Below are 12753 nucleotides of genomic sequence, written 5' to 3'. Positions count from 1 at the left end.
AACATGAGATTTTCCTTACTAAAACTACCCCAGCTGACTGTGTCTTGCGGGGAGGGAGGTGGGAGAAGAGTTTTGAAGCATTGTTGATCCTTGTATGACTTCCTTCCTTCCTTCCCAGGGTGGCTCCCTCCCATTTCCTCTCCTTTCCCAAACGTGAGGTACAAAAGCAAAAACCCCGGCAAACTTCTCAGTAGGATCTGGGCAAGTCTGAAGAAAGCAATATAATCGTCTCCCTTCCCACCCTGTCAGGGAAGATTCTGTGAGGAGGCGACAGGACAGAAAGCCAGTCACAGTTTGTTGGGGTGGATGCTCTGGTATTCTCAGTGGCCTAGACTGCAGCCCAAAACGCTAATGCTGTATGAACTCCTCCCTGGAGTAGGAGCTCCAATAGACCCCGAAAAGCCATGGAGACCTCAGAGAGCAGATGTGGAAAATCCTTTTCCTACTGCACACAGTTAGTCTCTACGTACAAACACATCAAGTCATGCATTGGGGTGACGGTGGGAAGGTGGACCAAGGCCCTAAAGAGCCTGCATACTTACAACCCAGCGATTTCCACACATTTCTACCCTGGAGATGTACGTTGTCTGGGAGTCTCTTGTACTGGGCGGCGTTGATATGTGGTGCAGTCCCACGTGTGGCACATGGTCCCAGAAAGCCCTAGGAATGCAAAGACATTGCCAATAAGAAGCTAACCACTAGGCAGCTTGGAGCACCCAGGTCTTAGGAAGGCTAACTACACAAACTGGCCTGGAGTAACTGACATTTTTGTGTTTCTCTGGGAGAAATGGTGAAAACCCTTAAAAGTGCAAGGGAGCTGGACTTGCTAGCCCCTACCCTTAGCTAAATATTTGCCATTATGCACAAGATTGGACCTACCAACATTCTGTCATGGGTGGGAGTGGAAGAAGGGGATAGGGGACAAGAGTCCACCCCTCCGTGAGGAGCCCTTTGCAGTTAACAGTTGCTGGGGAAGGGAAAAATGAAGGGAGTAGGAGGGGGGCACAAGAGAAGGTAATGAGGGGTGAACATGACCAAATTCTACATGCATGCAAATAAGATGTAATTAGTACATGCTGATAAAGTACTCACCAGTACACACTGCGCCCACGAAGACAAATGGCCAGGCAGCCCTCACCAGGTCTTCAATAGCAATAGCTCTGGGCTGGGCTCATGCTGAGTTATCCCAGTGCAAGTGTGGAAGGCTTGGAAGAGTACATGTGAGTTGGGGAGGCATGGTTAGCAAAGAAGTTGCCAGAAGGGGAGTACTTGACTCAAAATCAGTTGTGAATTTCTGTTCTGCCTCCAACACCACTATAAACACCTTAGCTCTCACCCAGTGGCAAGTCGGGAATGTTCTCTTCCAAGTGGTATGTAATGGATATTTGACGACCAGTGAACAAGAGCGGTGTGCCACCTGGAGCGTCCTTTCTCCACATGGCTCCCCTCTTCTGCTTTGGGCTTATCCAAGGCCCCCACCACCTTCCCTCAACTATTTCCTAGTGTTAACCATCCACCGGCGAACAGGAGCTGGAGAAGAACAGAGCTGAAGGGCCCTTGGGAACACGTGGGATGGAGCACCAGGGGTTGATAATGACAATTCTCTGTGATAGCCACAAGAAAGGGGAAGACGTGGTGAGTGACCACACTCCCAAAACCACCGGTTCAGACCGGTGTGAAGAGGGACATGAGGAAGAGGGAGGATGTGGATAACAATAAACAAACAGCTTCCGGCCTATTTCATCCAGAAGTTTCCGTAATAAACACCCCTTACCCTCGGTCTGCGCTTCCCTGCCCCGATGTGCGTGAGCACAGAGGGCAAGGTTGGGGTTGAAGTCAACCAGGGAAGGCTTTTTGGAGGCAAGGTTTTAGCGCTGTGCCTGGAGAGAGAAGGGGCACTGTAAAGAATGCTAGGAACGCTGTTTGTTGGGGTGGATGCTCTTGGGAGATCGTTGAAGATGCCAGCTGGGGCAGCGGGGATGGTTCTGTAATGTGATTACCACAGGAGCCCTTGAGAGTCAGAATTGGAATTGAATATGGAATTGAAGTATGAGCCATGTGACTTTTGTCCCTCGGTAGAGGTTGGCACACATGTAAAAATAAAAGCATAAAGAATCTCCAGAAATCAAAAGCGCCAATGAGGTGTAGGCAGAACCCGCCTAGGGGAACCAGTGGAGAGCAACTGTGCTGGGGGCCTTCCAGAGCTGCCCAAGGCCTCTTGCTTCCCCCTTTGGGCCTCTTCTCATCTTAGCCGGGCACACCAGGAGCGGGGAGGATTGGGAGAGCAAGTCTGTGCTTCCCTGTAGGCAGAGTCTGAAGAGCAGTCCAGACCCCAGGTCACAGACCCTCTTCCTGAAAGGCACCACAGAAATCACCAGACGCTGCTGTTTGACTCATGTGAATATTTATTCATTTCTTCTTAAAAATGTACAAAAAATAAAATAACATTTATAGTTCATAGATTCCCCCTTTCCCCTTTACAAAACTGTTAAGTTACATTTTCTCTCTTTTTTTTTAATGTGGGAGTCAATTGTACGCATAGATCTCCCCTTAACTCATGGTTCAGAAAGGGCCATTCTTAGAATTTGGCACAAACCCTCTGGTCCTGTTGCATTTTCATGACTGTTAGATACAAAGGAAAACCAATGTTGACTCATTTCAGGCATCACAGGCTTCTGCCCCAGGACATGCCTTAGTCTTTGAGGAACTGATTTCAGTATGACAACAGCCCACTGTGCGTTCTTCTGTTGGTTCCAATTTCTAAACACCGAGGAAGTTTCAACAATGTGAGGAGGCAGGACGAAAACACTTTCTTGCTTCATACATCCCTCATCTTTTATGGATCAAAAACAGTAACAACAAAAACTTCTTTATATGGGTGAGATTAATTCAGGGGACAATGTCGAGGCGAGCGTTTCTATCCCGCTGGAGTGTTTTGTTGCTCAGCGAGCACAGCAAGGGGCAGACACACGGAAGCCCCAGTGGGCACTCCGCAACCTGACACTGTAACACTCTTTTATGGCGCTGGCTTCTATCCCTTGTTCTGGCAATGGCTTTCACAAGGACTGCTTAGGGGTTCAGGACAAAGGCAAAGCCAAGCCATCTCTGGCCTATCTTCGGCCTTACATCAGACCGGCAGTTTTCCAGAGAGACTGAAGAGAAGAGTTGGTAGCTAGTCAGGCGACTACATACCTGTCTTCTCCTTCCTCCGGAGTCCTGCGCGCACCCAGAAGGTCTGCCAATCATGTTTTGAGTTTAACCCCAAGCAGTGTACAGCATATCTTTCCGACAGTTAGTCTGTCTTGGATCAGAGACCCACTAGTGCCCTGGAGGGTCCCCGAGCTGCTGGAATGGCACTAGGAGTGAAGAAGAGGATCAGAGCTGAGCACAGGGCTGGGCTGGGGCTCTCAGAAAGGGGGCCCTGCTAGCCCTTGGGATCCTCCTCACTTCTCTCTTCAGCTCAGAGAGCAACCGCTGGACTAAAGTCAGCCTTAGCTGCTCCGGGCTTCAGGGGCACATGGGGCAAGGAGGCAGAAGCTGAGAGCAGAGCCTCCAGGTTCAGACATCAAAGTGCTTCACAAATCTAGGCCTTTCCATGGAAGCTGTCCCATTATCCAGGCCTCGGAGGGGGGTTGCGTGGCTACCCAAGCTAGTGCTCAGCCCATGGGGGCACATACAGGTCCCTAAGCTACTGACCTGTCCTCTCAAATCAAAGAGAACAGCAGCCCATAATGGGGCATGCTTTCGTGACCGTTCAGGGAAGCAGTTTTCTCTTGACCTCCCACGGGTAAGGAGAGAACAGCCTCGTGTGCCTCCCAAAGTTGGTTTTAGAAGTGCCAGGCTCCCATGGTTTTTCCACAGCCTGCGTGGATAACCTCATCTCTTCCGGTCTCCAGAAGCAAGAAGAAGCAATATCTGCTATTCACAGCCCAGCCGAGCTGCTGGCTCGCTTGGCAAAACTGCAGTTGGGTTTTCCAAGGGGCCACTAGAGATGAAGGACATGCTTGTAAACTGTGAGGCGCTTCTGTGTCCAGGATCCCAGTATCGGCCAAGCAGTTCTGCAGCAGGTCCCAGCGACAGGGCCCCAGGGTAAAGCCCTGCAGAAACTTTGCAAAAGGCTTACGATGCCCCATACCAAGCTAAACAAGGCACTGAAGGTATGACCTTGCCTGGACATATTGCCATGAGATAAAATACAATGGGCTCAAGAAAGTTTGAAGAGAAAGGGCTCCATCTGGGGACAGGAAACAGGGCCTCAGGCATGGCCCAATGAAGAGTCCACCCTGGCACTCACCACAGTCACACGACACCCCAAAGACCACTTTCCTAGCCTCCTCTTGCATAGAGCAGAATGCTCCTTGTCTTTGGGTTGTGTCTCCTCCAGGCCAGTGACAGTAAACATGCCCAAACACCACAGATAAAATATATTATCACAATATTATGTACAGAATATATACACAGTCACCAGGCATACGTTATGTTCCTTATTACAGACATGGTAGCGGAATGTCTTCCTGTACATGGCCCAGTGGCTACTTGCTGAGAGATCCCCTGGAGGTAAAATAACCTTCCTCAGAGCTATCTGAAAGTTTGGGGCCAGGAAATGGGTGTCCTTCTTACCCCATCCATGAAGACTGCACCAAGAAGCAGCTCATCTTGACCATTCACTCAAGAGATGTGGAGAGCTAAGAGAAAGATACAGCGGCTTCCCGGGCTCTTCGAGATGGGTGGACCGGCTGTGTTTCCCTTGAAGGAGACACTCTGGGTGTCTTACACGAAGCTATCAGTAACCAGAGTCCCGGAGGGCCTAGACTCCAGGCTCTTGGGGAGAAACGGGCAATAAATAAGGGCCTGGCAGGCCTAAAGAAATTTGCTGAGGGGCTCAGGCTTTAGCTCCACGGGGAGCAGTCGAACATTGGCAGTCACGGGGCCTTGGGCCCCGCCCCCTTCCAGCAGTCATTGTAACAGCCTTGTGAGGTGGGTGAGATGGATCTCCAGGTTCTGGGGCTGCGAGGATCCCATCCACCCCGGGGAGGAATGCACCGAAGAAAGCTCCTGTGGGGGGGACTTGTGCCCAGTACTCAGATCTCCATGAGTGTGATCTTGAAGCCTTCCACCATGCTCTCCATGTTGAGGATGAAGGTGTCCTCATTTGAATAGTGCTCAATGATGTTGTCATCCATGTTCACCAGGATGCTGTCGTGGTTGGGGTGAGATGGGGTGGGGCAAGAAACAAGCCAGTTAACAGAGAGGTCAAGGCTGACTGCTCCCTGACTTTCTAGTTCCTTCCCCCAAAAACCAGGTTGAAGAAAGTGGAGCCTTAGTTTCCCTGAACTACCTTCATGATTTCTTATTAAAAGGGTCTCTTCAACCATTTGGCCCAACCCTTATGTCTTTACCCATCAGTCAACAGGGCCTCAGAAGCTAGCTGAGTTCCAAACAATCGTTGGTTACTGACAGAATCATAGCCCAAATAGTTCGGCAACAAAGGACTTTCATTTCAAACCTCAGCTGCCCTTGGCTGAACACGTATGTATGGTAAACAACAATACACAGCAACTTGAAAGGCAGGTTCTATCATCGGTAATTCTCAGGTAAGAAACAACCCAGAAAGGCCTGCAGTTCCCCAAGCTCACCCAGCCAGTGGGGACGAGGCTGTGTCTGAAGCCGGCTTTGCCTCACCCCCAAGCTACCCCACCATCTCACCTCCACTGCCTACTCCATGGTGGTTTGGTTTCAAGAAAACCACCTTCCAGAGTTTAGCTGTGATTTTTTTTTTAATTTTGTTTTGTTTTATACATGAGTGCTTTGCCTGAATGTCCGTATGTGTACCATAGGTGTGCCTGGTGCCCTCGGGGTTCAGAGGAGGACATTAATCTGAGACTACAATGGCAGATGGTTCTAAATCACCATGGGGATGCTGAAGTAGAACCAGGGTCCTGTGAAGAGCCCCACATGGTCTTAACCAGTAAGCCATCCCTCCAGCACCTCTATCTGTGACTGAGAAGTGCCCGAGAGGATCTCATTCCTGTTCATCAAAGTCTGAGAGGGAATGACTCGCTGGATCATTTGATGCTGGCCTGTGATGGCATCAGCTTGCTCCTTTACAAGCAGAACTACCCGTGCTTCGTGGGTCACTGAAAGAATACTGGCCTGTGTACAGGACTTCACACAGACATGGAGGCTCTCCAGCCAGCGGGACTTGAGGAGCTGCTCCCAGCCCACTGCATACACTCAGTGGGACTCAGTTTCCAACAAGAGTTTAAGTGGAGTGCTCACAGTCAGCCGGGGATTCGGTTTCAGAGCCCGGAAATCCCAGGTCATGTTTCCTCCATGCAGAAGACTCAGAGAAGAGTTCAAATAACTGCTCTCGGAGGAAGCCCTAGGGGGCCTTGAGAGGGGCCAAGCTGAGAGAACTGAGGCCACAGACACCCCCATCCCCAATCTGTGAGGCCTGGAGCAAAATGCTTAAGCCTGGTAAGCTCACCTGTAAGCTCCTATATTAGCGATGAGAAAATAGGAATATCAATGAAGCACTCAACAGGGAACTCAGCACCTCCTGACTACCCAACCAGGAAGGACCAATTGTTCTTAACAGTGTGGGCGAGCAGGTCTGACAGCCATTCGAGAAGGCTTCAATTAATGATTACCTTGGAATAATCTCCTATATCCTCAACAAAATTTGTTCCTGCCAACGTCAATAGTGTGGACCTCTTCATTTTCCCCACTGTCCCCACCGCCTCTCTATCCCTCCGTCCCTTTGAACACTGTCTGTAGAGGAAAGCATCTCAGGAGACACCTTGGCAGTGCACCGTAGGCCATAGATAGAACAGGAGGTTTTAAAAAAAAAAATACCATTTTAAAAATGCCCCTTGCAGACATGGAAGCTAGTGAGGTTAGCTTCTCTCTTACCCCTTTTTGCTCTTCTTATAAAGTTTTGTGATTTTCTCCACAGGTAGTCCATACTTCTCGGACAGCTGAAACATGAATAACAGGCAATGTGGTCAGCAGGGGACAGGGACGCAAGGGAAAGCAACGCAGAACATTCCAGCTCAGCTCACATCGCACTGAGCACAGCACGGGCTCCCCTAACGAGACAAGCTGGAAAACCTCGTTTATAAGGAACAAAAAACCTCAGTTTCCCTGAAGTACCCAAGCCTCTGGCTCTGAGAATCAGTAAAACGAGGTTCCGAGAAGTGAACAAATCCCAGTGAGCAGCTGGTGGGGTCTCAACCGAACTATGCCCCCGACTGTTTCCAAGTCACCTTTCCCCTGCCCTTAGCAGGAAGACAAAGAGAAGCACCAACCGCAGTTCCCGATGTGAGCTCCTCGCCTGTGCAGGATCAGGGTTTGTGTCTAGTACCACCCACCCCTGTTTTGATTTTCTTAAAGCAATCAGCAAAACAATCTTGATAAAAGTAGAATTTCCAACTGGTTTTGGTGCGGGAGAATTATCTGTATTCTGTCAATCATGTATTTTAATAAAACGCTGATTGGCCAGGCAGGAAGTATAGGTGGGTCAACCAGACAGGAAGTAGAGGCGGGGCAATGAGAATAGGAGAAGGCTAGGGAGGAGAAAGCTCCCTCAGCCACTCCTGTGCAGACCACCGAAGAGACAGCATGTAACTTGCCCAGCTGAGAAAGGTACGGAGCCATGGGCTAACGTAGATAAGGATAATGGGGTAACAAAAGTTGTAAGAACTAATAAGTAGCCTGACCTAGTGGGCCAATCAGTTTATAACCTTATGGAGTCCTGTGATTGATTTTCGTTGGGAGTTGCCAGTTGTGGGGTACCGAGCGGGACAGAAACCCCAACAGGCCGGCCCCCTCATGCTACATGGTTTATTTTTTAAAAAAAAAAAGTGTCTAATCACAATGTTGATTTCAGGTGAGCCAGGTGTTGTAGTACACACCTACAACCCAGCACTAAGGCCAGAGACGTGAGCGTCTGAGGTCGAGTGAGCTGTGCAGTACACTCCAGACCAGTCTCAGTAAGTAGTGAGGAAAAGTTTTGGTAGATAAAAGATTTATAGGAAATTTCTTATATAAAACTTGTCTGATTTTTTATCTGAAAGAAGAGACCCTGAAAGTATAGGAAAAAGAAAACAGGAGCTAACTGTTAGTGTAACTATCATCTTAAAGTACAGTTTCCTAGGGAAACATGAAACCTGAGAAACAGGGTTAAATATTAATAACAGTGTGGAATGTCAAAATATCAGTAGATCAAAATTGGCCGCAAAGAAAAACAGCATGCCGGGAAGCATTTTTTAAAAGCAAACAACAGATGCGGGGCAAACTGCGGTGAGTTAACAAGGGCTGGATGGGGAGCAGGCTGAGGGGGGAAGTCACAACAACAGCGTTTCATAGAAAAAAATACTGCATAACAAGCGTCTGGAGCCTGCACTGCACTTCTGCTTAAATCTTCCAAGTGAAAAGAAGAGTGGGCTAGCACTTTTAATTCTTCAAACTATCAAAGAGGCAAACGAGGAGCCAGAGAGGCAGCTTGGGGGGGGAGGGAGAGGAGCATTTCTGATGGTCTGGTGCCCTCTCCTGGCTTCCATGAGGACCTGCACACACATGGCAGACACACATCTACAACAGAACGGAAGTGAAGCGATACTCTAATGTTGGTTGGAGCATGCGGTCAGCAGGGCTCGGGTTCTGGAGATGAGCCGATGAAGCGCAGCCTCCCGGGAAACAAGTCTGGCAGAGTCAAAGCTTTGAAAAGCATTAAGTGTCTGGGCCACAGACAGACCCCTTGTCTAGTGATCTTACAGGAGCTCTCACACTCAGAGATGTTCTGAAGGTCACTGTTCATTATAGAGAAAACTTAACAAATATTCATCAAATATCTTAATATTTTCTTCACAGACCTCATTTAAAAATCTGGGAAGCTTATATTGCTTACATTGTTTTAAGATTCTTAGTATATTAGGTAGGGGCAAATAAGAGAAAATTTGTCTATATAGTATAATCTTTTCTTCATTTTTAACCTTTACATATGTTTAAATATACAGAAAATATTGAAATGGCATGCCAATCTATGAATGGTGGTTCCGGTTGATAAATGGCCCGAGCCAAGCTTCCTTTACTTTGTGATTCTGCAGTGCTTCTATTTATGATTGCATCATTTGCAACAAAGTGGCAAGAGCCGACAGATGCATTCTGGAAAGATCTGCTTCCAAACACGTGCCACACCCTCTCCACAAAATCACTAGTGGCTCACGGGATGCTGAGGCACGCGAGGTTTGGGACCACACTTAGAAAGAGCTACAGAGGCTAGAAAGGGGGCTGAAGAGCCCCAGGGGAGAGCAGATGCCCTGGGAGGAGTCTGTTCCAGAGAACTGTAGGTTCCTACCCTCCCATTCCAACCACAGGGCAGAAAGAACTCTTCCCCTTACATACCCAGAAGCAAGACATCTAGGCTGAGGACAGAGAGCGAGGGTGGCAAAGGGAGACTGGACAAGCAGCCGCGTGGGACAGACCACCGTGGTCCTGATGAGGCTCCCCATAGCCACAGTAAGCCCAATGAACAAAATGCTTTGGAAAAAAACAAAAGCAGAGCCCTTCTTGGCCAGTGGGAGAGCTCGTGGGTAAAAAGGCTCTTGCTACCAAGCCTGACAACCCGAGTCCAACCCCCAGAAACTGCAAGATGAAAGGCAAGACCTCTGACTCTGGCAAGGTGTTCGCTGTCTTCCACGCGCACCGCACCGTGACAATGAACGGAAAGAGAAACCTTTCCTTTTTTTTTTTTTTTTTTTTTTTTTTTTTGGTTTTTGTTGAGACAGGGTTTCTCTGTGGCTTTGGAGCCTGTCCTGGAACTAGCTCTTGTAGACCAGGCTGGTCTCAAACTCACAGAGATCTGCCTGCCTCTGCCTCCCGAGTACTGGGATTAAAGGCATGCGCCACCACCGCCCGGCTAAAGAGAAACCTTTCTGACAGGAGCATAGAGGCGGCAGAGCCGACTGGCAGAGCCTGTGCTGGAAGGTCCTGTTTGAAGAGAATGCAGACGGATGACGGGCAGATAAAAGGCAAAGAGGATGAGCAGGAGCATGATGTCATGAGAAGCCAAAGTTAAGGGAAAAGGAACAGTCACGAAACCACGTCCCCAGCAGCACTGGGGCAGATAGCAGACACCAGGAAGCCTGAAAGTACAGTGGGAGACTTACTTATTTTAGGATTGGAGAAATCTAGCAGCTAAATCAGAATGATTTGATTGACCCAGTTTGTATGATAAAATGCACGCACACACATGGTATTACACCTCCTCAAAAGACGCTGTCATGTAGTGGGTAACAAAGGCAGGGCCATAACTCAATACAGTGAAAAATAAAGCCTGAAAAATTAATCAAAAATGTTTTGCCTTTCAGAAGTATTCCCTTACATGGCTTCTACCCTCTTCTCTCTTCTTCCCATTGAGGCCCCTACACAACAAATCGGTTCTCCGGGTGTCCATATTTGCATATGCAAATCAAAAGGGAGCCTCTCTGGTTTTAGCTAGGTTGGGAGAGTGCTAGCCTAGCAACCTAGACCCTGGGTTTGGTCCCTGGGAGAGAGAGAGCATAGATGGGGTGTGGTGGCCACACTTGTAATCTCGGGGCTCTAGGTCATTCTCTACATAGCAAGTTTTGAAGCCAGGAGACCCAGGAAAGGAGGAAGGGAGAAAGGAACTCAGAAAGGTGAACTTGTTCTGTCCCGTGGGCTCTGATCTGAACTGAGCTCTTGCTGAAGCAATGACATTCTCGTGTGACTGAACTTCCTTACTCATTCCCTGGGCTTCTAGAACCACTCAGCCAACAGAGCGTGCCCACAGGAACTGCTTGAGAGCCGCTTGCTGCCACATGAGTAAGCTATTCCCTCAGCATGACCGGCCAAACCCGCAGCTTTCTACCTGATGTTTGCAGGTTCTCAAGGTCATTTTAAAAATCTTGGTTTGAGGCTGGAGAGACGGCTCAGCAGTTAAGAGCACTGACTGCTCTTCCAGAGGCCCTGGGTTCAATTCCCAGCACCCACAGTTTACAACTGTCTATAACTCTAGTTCCAGGGGATCTGACACCCAGGACAAAATACACACTGGAAAAAACCTTGGTTCATCCCTTCTAGGCTTTCTGTATTGTTTGCTCTTACCAGTTTAAAATCAGAGCTGGGTGTGGTGGTACACACCTTTAGTCCTAGCAGTGGGGTGGGGGGCAAAGACAGGCAAGATTCCTGGATTATAGACCAATTTTGTCTACACAGTGAATTACAGGCTGGCTGGGGCTATATAGTGAGACCCTGTCTCAAAACAACAAAATGAACAACAACAAAATTATGGTTCATTAGGAGGGATATATTCGCTGGGCGGTGGTGGTGCATGCCTCCAGCCCTCAGGAGACAGAGACAGGCAGATCTCTGTGTGTTCGAGACCAGCCTGGTCTACAGAGTGAGTTCCAGGATAGGCTCCAAAGCTACAGAGAAAACCCCATCTCGAGAAAACGAACAGACAAAAGCAGGAACATATTCCATATGCTTTCTTGCATTTACTTCTGGGTTGGTTTCTGTTTTGGGTGGAACAGTACTCAATAATCCCCACCAACCATGACAAGGAAAAAAGAAAACTACCAAGCCCTCCACCTGTGCTTTTTGGACGGTGGCCTTGCTGCTTTGCTCAGAGTGACCCGGGGACATGAACTACCACTGCAGGGCAGCCTGAAACCCACAGTGCTCACATTCTTATGCATTATCTTCAATTTTTCTGATTATCAGTAAGAACTATAGACAATCGTCATACCTTCACAATGTTTCACAATGGTTCGTCTGAATTCTAAAACACCCCCATCATTTCCAAAGTGCACTGTGCATCAAGTACCATGCCACCTCCTGCTCCTAAGTCCCCAATAGCCACGCGCCTGCTTTCTCTCCCCAAGAAGCCATTGATTCTGGATATTATTGATGAATCAAATCATGTAATGGAAAGTACTTTTATGTCTCCCTAGCCAACTTTACTCTACATATACTCCCAAAGAATCAGAAACAGACGTCTAAACAGAAACGAGCCCATGAACATTCCTGGCAGTGCATATTCAATCGCACCCCAAAAGGAGAGGCGTTGGTCTGTCAGCTGAATAAATGAGGAAATGAACTATGTTGTCCATACAGTGGACGATTACTCTGCTAGCTGCAAAAAAGAATGAGATACTGGTCTGTAACACATTCTAGCATGCTGGACACCAAGGGAAAATACAAACAAAAGGGATGGACAGGCAACCGCATAGGAACTTCCGCACACATGGCAATGTTTAGCCATAGCCCAAATATTGTCCACCAGAACAGCTTCTCAGGCCAGCAGCCAACCAGGAGAGGCAAGAGACACTCACTGTTGGCACCCCCATGACGCTACACCCCTGATCTTTCAGCACACTATAGATGAGGCAAGTGTGAGCACACAGCACATGCTCATGACACCTGCGAACCTGGGTGAGGCGTGTGTGTGTGTGTGTGTGTGTGTGTGTGTGAGAGAGAGAGAGAGAGAGAGAGAGAGAGAGAGAGAGAGAGAGAGACTCAGAAACTGAGTTTGCCCTAGGCCGCGTTGACTGAGCCTGCTGGGGATCAGCAGGGAGGAGGGGAGAATCATTTGTCATTGGGTGACAGATCTTTCCCCTGCACCAACCTGTCCTCACTCCACTTTGAAATATGCTACTGTAGCCAACAGGGCACCACAGAGATTTCGGCTGTGTATAGTTGGAAGCCGTGTGCACCTAATTCAGCTTTGTG

General features: G+C 48.6%; 1 protein-coding gene across 6 annotated transcripts in view; it reads right to left on the bottom strand.

Moving 5' to 3' along the window:
- Nucleotides 1-2387: 2387 nt before the first annotated feature.
- Grhl2 (grainyhead like transcription factor 2) overlaps nt 2388-12753 on the bottom strand; it is a 121271-nt gene continuing 110905 nt past the window's right edge. For all 6 annotated transcript variants that reach the window (XM_085679085.2, XM_085679088.2, XM_085679087.2 and 3 more), the window contains 2 exons: nt 6913-6977; nt 2388-5196 (listed from right to left, as the gene is read on the bottom strand). In XM_085679085.2, coding sequence (XP_085535211.2) covers nt 5082-5196; nt 6913-6977 — 180 coding nt within the window. In that variant the 3' untranslated portion in view covers nt 2388-5081. The remainder of the gene's footprint in view (nt 5197-6912; nt 6978-12753) is intronic.

This window comes from Myodes glareolus, chromosome 19 (assembly GCF_982192425.1).
Source record: "Myodes glareolus chromosome 19, mMyoGla1.1, whole genome shotgun sequence".
In the NCBI taxonomy this organism is placed as follows: domain Eukaryota; kingdom Metazoa; phylum Chordata; class Mammalia; order Rodentia; family Cricetidae; genus Myodes; species Myodes glareolus.
This window is presented reverse-complemented; position numbering and strand designations above follow the sequence as displayed.